Source organism: Ruditapes philippinarum, unplaced genomic scaffold (assembly GCF_026571515.1).
Source record: "Ruditapes philippinarum isolate M1 unplaced genomic scaffold, ASM2657151v2 ctg24398_1_1_1_1, whole genome shotgun sequence".
NCBI lineage: Eukaryota > Metazoa > Mollusca > Bivalvia > Venerida > Veneridae > Ruditapes > Ruditapes philippinarum.
The window spans coordinates 1-13,657 of record NW_026858782.1 but is presented as its reverse complement, the minus strand read 5'-3'; the positions used below and the strand labels follow the sequence as shown (position 1 = coordinate 13,657).

The 13,657-nt window shown below is 32.7% G+C and overlaps 2 protein-coding genes across 2 annotated transcripts; both read right to left on the bottom strand.

Annotated features, from left to right (window-relative positions):
- Positions 1-510: 510 nt before the first annotated feature.
- Positions 511-4,077, bottom strand: LOC132754264 (solute carrier family 23 member 2-like; the record flags this gene model as incomplete). The annotated part of the gene is given in 2 exon segments (XM_060744883.1): positions 511-668; positions 3,753-4,077. Coding segments are annotated over 2 exon segments (287 nt in total), but the record flags the coding sequence as incomplete, so codon positions are not given.
- Positions 4,078-9,349: 5,272 nt separating this feature from the next.
- On the bottom strand, positions 9,350-13,313 carry LOC132754263 (solute carrier family 23 member 2-like; the record flags this gene model as incomplete). The annotated part of the gene is made up of 7 exons (XM_060744882.1): positions 9,350-10,181; positions 10,510-10,605; positions 11,103-11,382; positions 11,639-11,892; positions 12,227-12,383; positions 12,628-12,748; positions 13,126-13,313. Coding segments are annotated over 7 exons (1,392 nt in total), but the record flags the coding sequence as incomplete, so codon positions are not given.
- Between the last annotated feature and the right edge of the window lie 344 nt (positions 13,314-13,657).

Here is a 13,657-nt window from a genome sequence, read left to right as displayed (position 1 = left end):
TCGAGTGATAATGTTAAGAATCGTTAAAAGCAGAGGCTGAACAAATTGAAAATGACGTTTTACTAGTATTCGTGGAATATCTGCTCCGTTCGTTAATAATGTTAGGACCGTTATTACGAATTGAAAGTAAGTTCGACCACGTGATTTAACATTTTTAACAAAAAAAGAGATTTGTAATCTGATAATGTATTACGAATATATTATATATTTGACATTCAAGTCTATTTCGGTTAAATGCTGATTGAATTAAGTGGAATTAAAAACATTTTAATATTCTTTTTTCCAGGGAAACCAAAATATTAAAACTATTAATATTGATTTTATTTTTTGAATAAGTTATACCCGGTATTTGATCATTTTCACATGTACTTTCATTTTACCATATAACTCAGTCTTTGGTAAAATGATGACACAATTTTTGAACAATTAAATAGAATAAACGAAACCTCTATGCAAAATGCAAAGAAAGCTTGCCAAGAAAAAAAACTGAAATGAAGCCCTAAATTATACCTGATACCAAATAATGTCTGGAGAATTGTTGCGACACCACACATGAATAGAGTTATACTCATCAGCTTGGCTGTGACGTCATAGTTCCCTTCGGCACATATATATCCTGGTATAAGGTATGGCAAAGATAAAGTCCCTCCAATGCACATTATAGCTTGCTGAAATTTACATAGATGCTAAAGATACCAACACCAGGAAGTCAAAAGTGGTTGTTCTATTCAGTGTCAAAAATCAATTATCAAATGTACTTCAAGAGTGAGAGATACCTATTATAGCTTGCTAAAAGTTAAAATAATACTTAAACCAGTTTGTGTTATTTTACCAGTTTAACAATTATTGTAAGCACACTAATTGAGTACTGTGTTTAACTGTCAACGGCAAGGTGCTCACTATTTCAACTTGCATTAAATTGTTTTTGACAAAGACACTTTTTTGCTTAATGTAAGTAGGATAAAGTTATTAATATCTTGTGATGAATCTACTGTTTGGCTATGCCTTGTTGAAGAATACAAAATTTGAAAATTAAGATAAAATAGTTTCAACTTTGTTACCATTTATCAAATGAACGGTAATGAAGATGAAATTTAATAGTTACGTGCATATATGCATCAGTTAAATTAACAATTTACGGTATGTAATTTCGATCGGATGTTGTTGTTTTCACGAACATGCGCAGTCTGCATAGGGCAAAATGATCATTTATCTATACAGAAATATACATTGTTTGTTGACGTTCAAAGGCTATTCCACTTAAGTTCATTGTAAAAAAAGTATTTAATTTTGTCAAACAGTATATCTTTAAACTAAAAGGTAAGAAGAAGATATTGCCCAAGGCAACCTAAAAAGACATGAAAAAAATGATTAGGATAAATGTTTCAGACATCCAATTTGAGGTTCCACAAGATTTAAAAATCATTAAAACCATTTTTTGTAAAGAAAAATCAAAATTCATTTTTTTAAGCAAGAAGAAAGTTACAATGACATTCAAAAAAAAAAACAATATTGAAATTATTTTAAAAAAACTTAAAAATTACACAGCTCACCTGGAATATGAGGAGGAAGTACTTACAACGAAGATAAAAAAAATTATTCTAAAAAAAGGACAAACTATTTTATAATACATGTCCATAAATATGTGCTTTAGTTTAGCTGACTTGATCTTATGTCTGTCTTTTCAGAATTTTTCTATCCATAAGCATGGTTTTAGTAACTTAAGATATCTTAAGCTATTAAAACATTTCAAGGTAGTGTAATAGCACTATTAATATTCATTCTTTTTCATACTGCATTACTACTACATTTTGGGACATTTGACAAATTTAATTTCAACAACTTATACAATGTAATATGTAATTTAGAACTTAAATTTTATTTATTACCAATTGATCTACATGTGTACCCACAACACCACAGTGTAATTTATACATATTGCCAAGACTATTGTGCATATACTACAATGTTTCACCAATTTCTCACATGTAATGGGCATCAAAGTTCGGATTAAACGGTTTCTGCCATCCATAATAAAGCCATGAGATTTTAGGGTATTGGGAAATTATTGGCGACTGCTGCACTAGTAAATTAAATGATCTTGTAGCCTCCTATTGTCCGCCAATGGAAGTCTGTATTTATCTTCTGTGCTTGTTAGGTTTTTGTGTGTTGAACATTATTTTATTATGATAATGCCTCCATTGCCATGTTCTGGTAAAGTAAAGGCGCTGTGGTGAAGACTTGAAACTTGAAAATATGACAACTTAAGAGAAGAAGGGAAACGTAAATATCCACTTTGTGGTGTTAATATTGAGTAAGAATCTCACGTTATTCTTCATTACTCTTCATATCATGATCTTTTATTTAAAAAGGCACAACCATCGAACCAGAACCAAGGTGAAAGTGGTTTAAGTCCAACCTTATTTGTTATTATGATTATTATTTAGGATATCAAATGCTCCTAGAGTTACATTACGATATTCTTACATATTTCTTGCATTAACTTTGTTTAACGATTAGCATCTTTTTCTAAATTGTCAATATATATTATAAAAGGCTATATAAATGATTAACGCATTTGTAGTCTCTTGTAATTTTGTAAAGAATGGCTAAATACGTGTACATGATTTTAGATTTAGATATGTTTTATGTTGTATTTCAGATGAGACATAAATAATTAATAAATTAAATAACTTAATACTTTAACGACCAGTTACTTAATTAATTGAACACTTCATGGTAAAAAATTGATAAGCTGCGAAGGAAAATTTCTAAAAATTAGACAGAATAATTATAATGATAACTTCCTCTAAGGGAATAGTAAATATCTTGCGCATATAGATATTGCCTACCTGACAAAATGCAGATAGTATATAGTATATCTTAACATCATTTATCATACGAATGGATTATAAAAAAAACTCATTTACATTGAAACAGTCACTTTAATAACAAAATCTTTTACTTTTACTTTAATTACACAAGAAGATATTTCTTGTTAAATTAAAACAAAATGCAATATGTTCTTTATATAATAACTATATATATATACTAATAATGCATGGACCCTCACATCTTTCAGCATTAAAATTATTCCTTACTATCAAATCAGATTGTTTACCTCTTCCAATTATTACATCAATCTCGCTTTTTGCCCTGTGCAGAACGCGCATACGTAAATTATAATTCCATCGCTGGCGGAATGGAATAATGTAAAAAAGCTTGATATAATGAAATCAATCACGAAACGTAAGAATTTCACACGTATGTGTCACTTCTACATATGTTTATCTGTTCATGTTTGTTTTTACAATTTTGTGATTTGCTCGGCCGAGTTGCTAACTTTTCAACGACGAGACTGTTGTAATCCAAATAAGTGCGCATTAAACCTACGTTGCACTACCTGTAAACATTGTTGTTACTATAATAAATCACTGACATAAACAATGATGGCAATGTATTCCTTAAAAGCATGACGCAAAATGTAATTGCACTATAAGCAATCAATACAGGTAAGATCATTTTTATGATAAGATTATGCGCGAAAAAAATATATTCACAGTACCATCTTTTTATTACACTACAAAAAATTAACAAAGGTGAGCTACATTATGCCTGAAAAAATATTACTACAGACTCAACTACAGTACCAGCGAGGACAATCCCAAATTCACCCTCTCAAGACACAAAATGCTATGTATATATATCTAAAAGTAAGACTTACTGCAGTGAATGACAACCAAAAATCTTACCTGTAAGCCAAAAATAAAACACACTGGCGGGGAAGGAACGTCTTCAACACCGTATAGAACATACTTCGTTTCCTCAACCTCAACATCAGCTTCCGGCGTGCCGTCTGCTGTTTTTCTTTCAGAATCCATTTTTTATGACACAGCATACACAATAAAATACCCTGTATTCCTGACTAATGAACAGTTTATTCTCGTCCTTTATCGTATAAATATGATTAGTTTTTATTTGTCTCGTTTTCGTTATGCTTTAATAACTTTGCAAGAGACGATGTTAAGATACAGATAGTACATCTACATTTTGACCTTTCAATTATAAGAGGTCAATGTAGCAGCTTAAGATTTTGTTGATTCAGATATACAGTATATCATCATGCATCACTTACTCCAAATTCAAATAAGGCTAATAAATGTTATGATTATTTTTCGGTGTTTTGGCTTGGACCAGCTTCAATTCAATTACCTGTACTATACGCAGTCTGAACTTAAAATTGTGATCTTTTATGTTTATATTTTTCACACTGCTTAAAGCATACCAATGCGGACATATCTATCTTCTCTCAGAGAAACGCTGCAAATAGGGACATTTTATGTGCATATATATTTACGGTTGAAATTGATTAAACTTGGGATTCGAGGGATACTTTTACAAACTCTTAAGTCAATTTACTCTTGTATAAAATCAAAAGTTTAGATAAATAATAGTTAAGTAATTACTTCTCTTGTAAATTGGGGGTGCTTCCTTACGATTTGGAAGAAACTGTCATATGAAACGGTTTCAGAAACGGATTTAAAGGTGTAGATATAACCGCCTCCGTGGTCGAGGGGTTAGAGTCGATGACTTCTAATCCAGTTACCTCTCTGACGTGGGTTCGATCCCCGGGAGATGCTTTGGTAGTTTAGCGCGGAGGAAGGTAGTCTAGTACTGGTGTAACTCTCCAGGAACGATGGTTAGGAAACTACCCGCCTATATGACTGAAATACTGTTGAAAAAGGCGTAAAATGAAACAAACAAACAAACAAACAAACATAGGAAAGTTTAAATTGTTTTATCTGTTATCTGATATACTAATAGTTTCTTAAACCTGATTAAGACTTCAAAAAAATCTTGCCATTTTAAAAAATATATTGCGAAATGGAGACTTACAGTTAATTCTCGTAAAATAAAAATAATGATAAAAAAAGGTTGCAGAAATAGAACGAATTGAATGTTCAAGTATGATGGAACAGACTTAAAAAAATATTCACAGGTTTTTAAATTTGGATAGTGTTTCTTTTTTCTACAGGAGCGTAATTTATTCAAACATAGAATGTGTTAGCTGGCCAAACACTAGAAGCAAAAAGTAATTTTATCTGTATAATTATGCAAAAATTCACAGACCTTCAAATGAGACATGTTTAAAACTTTTTGATATACTTATCGTTCAAATTTTAAATTACGGATGTGAAATCTGGGGTTTTGCTGAAGTAAAGAAGCTTGGAAACAGTCATATTCATGTTTGTAAATCATTACCAGGTGTAAGACTGCAGACTCAGAACTCCTTTTTTATAGTGAATTGAGCAAAACGACCCTTAGAAATACAAGAATGATTCATTTTTTTGTTCAAAATCATAAAGATGGGTGATGCTAAATATGTTAAGAAAATTTAAACTGTGATGCTTAATGACATACAAAATATAACCAAACAAAAATTATTGGACAAAGTTGCTACAAAGTTTGGCTTATGCCGTGTGTAGGTAACGAAAGAAAAAATTATTAATTTATTAAAGCAGAGACTAAAAGATACTTTTTGCAACACCTTAGAAGCTGAAATGAAAACTCCACACGGGCATCATCTTACAGGTAATTTTCAGAGTTTGGTTTTAAAGAATACTTATAAAGGATTCATGTGACTAAATTTCGACTTTCATTAACAACATTCACATTCCGATCGTCAGCACACATATAAGCAATAGAAACAGTCCGATGGCACAAACCAAATAACATAACTATACATTAAGGAAAATGTTATGTATAGAAAACTTTTGAAGACGAGTTTCATTTTTTAATGGAGTGTAGTGTATATAACAACTTAAGAATAAAAGACATTGACAAACATTTTTGGAAATATCATAACATATTGAAATTATTGAAGTTATTAAAACAAAAAGTGAACATGCACTTAAAAATAGCAAATTTTGTATTTAATGCTTCCGAATTGAGAAATCATATGTCTTTTCAAACATAATTTTTCTCCTTACCATATAAGCAGCATTAATGTTTTTCCTCTGTTTTTTTAAAAAAATATTTTCTATATGGTTTGCATATATGTATGTATTGATAAATGTTAAATTGTAACATTATTTGATGTTTAAACAGCCACCATTGACTTATTGATTCGTAAATTGTATATTGGTATTGCGCTGTATAAAATGATAGATTGTAACATTTTGTTTAACTAGAACTCCGCGAGTTGGATGTGTCGCCTTGTCAACAGTATAGCTCTCAGTTAGGTATTTTCGTCTTAACTTTAGGTTATTTATAAATACTGCTCTTGCGATGTACATGTACCTTTAATTTTAGGAGCATTTGAACTGATTATAACAATGTCACGTCAGGATTAATAAAACTGTTGTATTAATAACAAGAGCTGTCACTCAAGTGACGAATGCCCCCTAAAAAGTTTCTTAAGCATGCTGGTGTTATGAAAGGAAAGGAAATGAAAGTTACTAATTGCTTAATATTGTTCTTGTGAAATGAAGTGCTATTTATAGCAAACTTAACACCTTTCGACAATCATCATCTTAATGTGGTAGACATTTTTGCTACATGTTTTAAAATCCTTCACTGCATGACAATATTACAGTTTGGAAACTTATGTGTTCCTTCAAACTCTTCTTATGAGCATAAGTACCTTCAAACTATTAGAGTGACCTTGACCTTGATGTAGGAACATTTGTCTTACACACAACATGCCATCTTGATGTCATAGACATTTGTGCCAAGTTATTTTAAAACTCTTCAATGCATGACAAAGTTATGGTCCGGACACAATGTGTGTACCTACAATCTCTAGTTGTGATAGCGTGAACCTTCAAAATATTAGTGTGACCTTAACCTTTGAAGAAGGAACGTGATTCTTGGATGCGACACAACGTTGTCATGTGATAGATATTTATGCCCTATAATTTTCAAAATCCATCAATGCATGACAAAGTTACAGTCTGGACATGTTTGTTGTGTAAGTGGATACGCATGGACGGACGGACGTACATAAGCCTAGTTATTTTAAAATCCTTTGATGCATGACAAAGTTACAGTCCGGACACAAATGTGTGTACCTATTAACTCTTATTGTTATAAAGTGTAAATTCAAAATGTTAGTGTGACCTTGACCATTGGTGTAGGGACGTGATTCTTGGACGCAACACATTGTCTTGATGTGGTAGACATTTATGCCAAATTATTCTAAAATCATCCGATGCATGACAAAGTTACAGTCTGGACACGAATGTGTGTACCTATTATCTCTAATACTTCAAAATGTTAGTGTGACTTTGATCTTTGTGGTTCTTGGAAGCAACACATCGTCTTGATGTGGTAGACATTTTTGCCAAGCTATTTAAAGATCCCTAAATGTATGCCAAAGTTACAGTCCGGGCACAAATAAAGTGGGGACGCATAGACAGACAGACAGACGGACAGACGATGTGATTTTAATATGACGCCCTTCGGGGGAATAAAAATAAAAATACCATGGAAATGTTTTACACTGACAAATAAAATGAAGGACTCTTCGATGGGTTCTTGTGCATTGCACTTCACGTCGATGAAAAAAGCTTGCATACCAAATTTGGGGTCAATCAAACCTATAGTGTTCAAGTTATGCTCTGGACAAGCCTATTTAGTAAGATAATTAACAAGGGGCAATAATTAAAAATCACGAAATGCTGAGTACAAGTTCTTGTGCACTGCATTTCTTCTCAATGACATCCATCATCCTATGAAGTTTCATGTCAATAGCTTTTAAAGTGTAGGAGAATAGGCCCGGAGGCCCGGACAAAATAAAGTATGAAAATTAAACAAAGGGCAATAAATCAAAAATCATCAAGTACAGAGTACCAGTTTTCTTTTGCACTGCACCTCTTCCCAAAGTGATTTTTCTTCCTATGAAGTTTCATAGTCACTGGTTGCTATGGAAAGTCTACGGTTGCTATGGAAAGTGTATTGTTGCTATGACAAATCTATGGTTACAATGAAAGTCAATGGTTGCTATGGAAAGTCAATGGTTGCTATGACGCTATGGGAAAGCACTGGTTACTAAGGAAAGTATAGGGTTGCTATGGAAAATCAGTGGTGTCTATTGGAAATCTATGGTTGCTATGAAAAGTAATTGTTTGCCAAGGAAAGTCAGTGAAAGCTAAGGCATCGTTTGCTTTAGAACGATAGATGTTGCTATGGAAGTCAATCGTCGCTTGGGAAATTCAATGGTAGCAATATTGGTCACTGGCGGCTATAGAAAGTAAATGGTTGCCAGGGAATGGCACTGGTTTTTATATAAATTCATTGTTTGCTATGAGAAGTCACTGGGTGATATGGAAGTCGGTGGCTACTGTAGAAAGTGACTGGTTGCTATGAAAAACCACTGGTTGCTATGAAAGTTACTGGTTGCTATGAAAAGTCAATGGTTGAAATGTTGGTCACTGGTTGCTATAAAGAAAGCCACTGGTTGCTTTGAAAAGTAAATTGATGCTATGGACGTCAATCAATGCTGTGGAAAGTAACTGGTTGTTATGGAAAATTAACGGTTGATGTGGAAGTTTATTGTTGCTATGGAAAGTCAACGTTTGCAATATTGGTCTTTGGTTCCTATGGAAAGTAATTGCTTGCCACGGAAAGCACTGGTTGTTGTCAGTGGTTGTTATGTAAGTCAATTGTTGCTACGGAAGTCATTGGTTGCCATTGAAAGGCACTGGTTTCTATGGAATGTCAATTGTTGCTGCAGAATGTCACCGGTGTTACTATAGAGGTCTGTGGTTTTTACTATGGACATATAAATAGAATTATGCGCAAACATGAAAACATTTTGATATTGGAAATTGCTGATATTAAGTGTTTGAAGTTTCTGAATAAGAATGAAGTGATCTACTAGGCTGAATGCATTTGAAAGGTCAAGAGAAAGAATTCCAGAAACATTTTCATTAATTCTAATATTGAAAGAAAAGTAGTTTCACAGGAGTGATCTTTCCTAGAGCCAGACTGGTGGTTATAGATTAAGTTGTTCGATCGGGGACACAATGTTCAATGTTTTTAGTTAGTATTGGAAGGATTTAGGTGGATATGTAGTTGCTTCTGTCACTTTTAGAAGCTTTTTTATTATAGCTGCTACTTTTGCAATTTTAAATTCGTTTGGAATTATATCATTAGAAATGTTCGACTTACATAAAGATACATGTCGTAATTTTCTCTAGTAGAAAAATAAAACACAAACGTTTCAGTTTTTAATAAAAGCTTTGACAAATATGTACGATAGAACAATTTAAGTTTAGCTTTATTGAGAAAAAAAATGGGGAAAAATCATTATTTAAACATATACAAAATCAATTACAAACAAGAGCTGTCAATAAGACAGCATGCGCTTTGCTATATTTAATACTCGATAGTATACAAAATACATGACATAATTATGACCAAGATACTTTTAAGTTCACAAAGGGTAATATTTCATTCAACATCAATGCCAAGGGATTTGGGCCTTGGATATTGACTTCCGGTTATGATCCCGGGGACATGTCTTATGTTTCAAATAAATACCTCCATGCAGTTGTTTTGAAGGTGGCTGTTGCTTGTTTAAAAGTGGTATTTTGATTTTCTGGCCATATCTCGTCTTTAAGTTTATAAGAGTAGATGTAACATTATGGGCATACTTATTTGTGCATTTATCACACAACAAGGGAAAACAGTGATCGTTATGAAAGAGATAGCGTTTAGATTTCTTATCCATTAAACTATGCATAATTTTTATGCCCACTCAAAAGTCCTTAGGGGTGTCACTGATTCCAATGTGTTTTAATGAGCATTTTAGAGCTAAATTGTGAAAAAAGGTAAATTCATCACACGATCTTTTAACTGTTAAACAGATAAGTGTTATAATATTCAAGTTTCTTTTTTGTCCATTTCCATCACGTTATCTTCCGCTGCAACGTTTCTTACTAATTTTTCCCCTTTTTCATCTGTCTCGAAATAGTCATTTTCAACTTTGGGGTAACAGCAAGAACACCTTACTTCCTTGTCAAATGTTGGAGATATTGGTATGTATGAACAACATTTTACTTGTTTAATAAATTTTGTTACATACGGGTATTTGTAAATTTCCGTGGAATGGTTTGAATTCTCGGAATTGTCTTTTAATATCGCACGCCATGAAAGAAGTCCTCTTTCCTTGTCTGTGCCTAGCAATTAATTTTTATAAATATGGTTAAAAGTGTTTAAAGACAATAACAAAGATTAAAGTAAAGCTTTATCTTAACATGTACCAGTCTTTATTAAATCATGGCTAAAATAAAATGTTTGTATTGCTTCAGTTATATTGTAGATTTGTATGATTGCACTGTCATTTACTCGTCGATGATTCTTAAAAAAACAAAAAACTGATCTCATTACAATGTAATATTTTCTTTATTCAACGATAAAGGGTTAATTTCTTACAATTATTCTAAATAATGAATAGGATCAATGTCATAGATTACAAAGCGGCAAATTCGTTTTTGTACATATTACCTGGAATTGTATTATCTAATATGCAACCAATAAATCCTCCGAGGAACATTGAAGTCCCAAACAAGAGCTGTACAATCTGGTCTAAATCTGAATATCCTGTGAAAAAAATACCAATTATTTAAATCTTTAAATCAAAGTTCCTTCCAGACATTATCAAAAGAAATTAATCATTCAACGCATTCACTTATCATAGCATCACATGTGATACCGCTGGCATCGAATGCATAAGTAAAATGAAATGTTCGCTTTACATACAGAAACTGTATAAAACTGTTCTTGTGCATACTTTAGCATAAAAACCAAAATTAAGATTTTTTTTCATTCAAAAGTGTGATGCGCCTTGCAAAATAAATGATCAAGACCTTTTAGAGAAACAATAAGTTTATAATGTACTGTAGTATGCTATCACCGCCAATTAAAATTTATTAAATGTGGCAGTAGTATACTGCGTAAATGATACGTTGTTCGGTATATTGCCCATAAGAGTTTAAAATACAGTAAGATGTCTTTTTTTTATAAAAATACAGAAAAACGAGTTCAAAGTTTCCCTTTATTGACTTATATTTATGATATCTTTTTTATAATTAGTTTACCCGTCTTAAACTTAGCCGCCATTTCTGTGTCTTTAAAAACTTCTGGCATCATTAAAGCTACAATAAGCGATGTTCCCAATACTGTCAAATTTCTTGTGGAGTCTAACGCTATAAATTTCAGTGTAGATAAGCCTGATGCCATTATCATACCACATAATACCGTCAATACTCCCCCAACAACAGGATCCGGTATAATTGTAAGTACAGCCCCAAATTTCCCAACCACACCACTGACCAGAAGTATGATGCCCGCCGTTAGAAACACTGCTCGGCTTGCAACCTTGTAATAGAAGTTCAAAACGCTCGAAAAAGCGTGTAAGATTGAAAATCAAACAGTCATACTTATAAATCATATTCACAACACACAATCATGATAACAGCTTGTTTTTGTTTGTTTTTGTGACTTTTTTCTTTTGATTAAAAAGTGAATTATTTCAGTTTACTAAACACATGGTATACTCGAATAATCTAATCTGCAAATTTAAGAAATGAAGACATTTAAAAAGAATACAAGAAGATAGCAATAGCGTGCTCACCTTGGTGATTCCAATTGCACCTATGTTATGACTGTAAGAAGTAGTACCATGTCCAGCACCAACCATGCCAGATATAATACTGGCAAAACCCTCCATAGCTATTCCGCGGTTAACGGCATGCGGGGGAGGGGGAGGAACTCCCGACATCCGGGCTGCTGCATGATAATCGCAAACTGATTCGAGAACCGAAACCAAAGTCACGATCAGAAACCCGACATAACCAACAGAACTTACAGTCGGTATACCAAACTGGACTGTAATTAGAATATACCGGTATTTGTACAACTGCTTCTCATAAAAAACGAGTCCAAAAACTTGATCAATTTGAATCATTGTGAACCACCCGATGCATTCTCTAAATATTGCCATCAGGATACAAAATTAACGTTGAACAGACAAAAGAACGCCAGAAATTATAGAAAAAGCATTTAGTCTTTGAACGTAGCTATGTCTATGTGATTCTTACTTGCGTATACGTAAGAAGTGTCAGGAGTGACGGTGCCTTTACATGCTTGTGTTTTTCTAACATTTTTTAAATTCATTTGGAGGATCTTTTAAGTTTAAATGTTTTTACATATTATAAATTACAGGGATATGGCCAATATAACCAGGGTGCATTATACACAGCATCAAGTTTGGCGTCTGTCCGAACCACGTAATTAACGTCCGTTATATTGTCCGCAAACACATCCGAGACAGTCAGTGTATAGCAGAAGAACCATCCAACTCCTATACTTAGTAATACCTGAAATACGGAACATGAACATGTGATTAAATATTTTACGTAATATTTCACACGTATATCTTTTATTTGTATAATCAAAGTTTAAAATTGAAAATTGCAAACTGTTTGTCCGAGTCTGAGTGAAGTCAATGGCAACATTGTTTAAAGGAATGCATGATAAGCATAAAACATTTGGAATTGTGTGATAACAGACATAATGATCGTATAATAATTTGCTATAAGTATGTGCGCTATTGAGATTTACCGAAAATAACTGAAATATTGGGAATTTCACTATATGACAATGGCGATCCATTGACCATCCTGGAATTGGTGGATTAAAGTTGGCAAGGTATCCACTGAACAATAGTGTCAAACCCATGGACCTGCAAAGAGTAGGGCAATTCAGAAAAAAGATTCAAGTAATGTTTTATTATTGTAAAATACTTTATTTATTGGATTTATCAAGTAATTTGAACTGAAAATTAATAATCTTGTATGACATTTAACATTTGATTTAGAGTAACACAAACTTAAGAATTGATATCGTTTAAAGTCCATCAGGGGTAAGCCGTTATTTCCTTGGGCAAGACACACATTGCTAAGTTCTGGTTGGTTCAAGGAATGGATTAGAGTGTGCGTTTACACGCTTATAGTTTCTTACACAATAGAAATAAACGGAATTTTGTATAAACTAAACATTGTATATTATATTTTAAGTCAGTAATTTAAGTAACATAGTTATGAAACGATATTCACTTACAAAAATGCCACACCCCAGTGTTTGCTGTTCAGTTGTATCAAAACGCCAATAAGCATTGGACCAATCAGGGTGATTGTTGGGGCTATTGTGAGTGGGCCAACAAATCTCAGTAAGATACCAATTATACCCGTACATCCCAGTACAACTTGAGTGATAGAAGCGACAATAAGATTACCTTGGATCTGTAAAAGGATATCGATATTAACACGGCATTAATATGCCTACATCTAAATGACACAAAAACTGAATAAAGCGAATTCAAAACATGTTCTTGCATTTTTCATTATTGTACCTGTTAATTAATTTATACATCGCATGTGTCAAAAACAATACTTCAATGAGTTAAAAACACTTCGGATGGAATCGGTGATGATCGAGCAGTTAAAAGCAGGTTTACCCTTTTATTTTCCTGGCGACGAACGCATAAAACACTTACATTATAAGACATATCGTTTGTTGTTTTTATTTTTTTTTTCGGAAAGAATTTTAGGTCAATTTTACGAGATAGATAATTATATAGCTGACTCTTTAT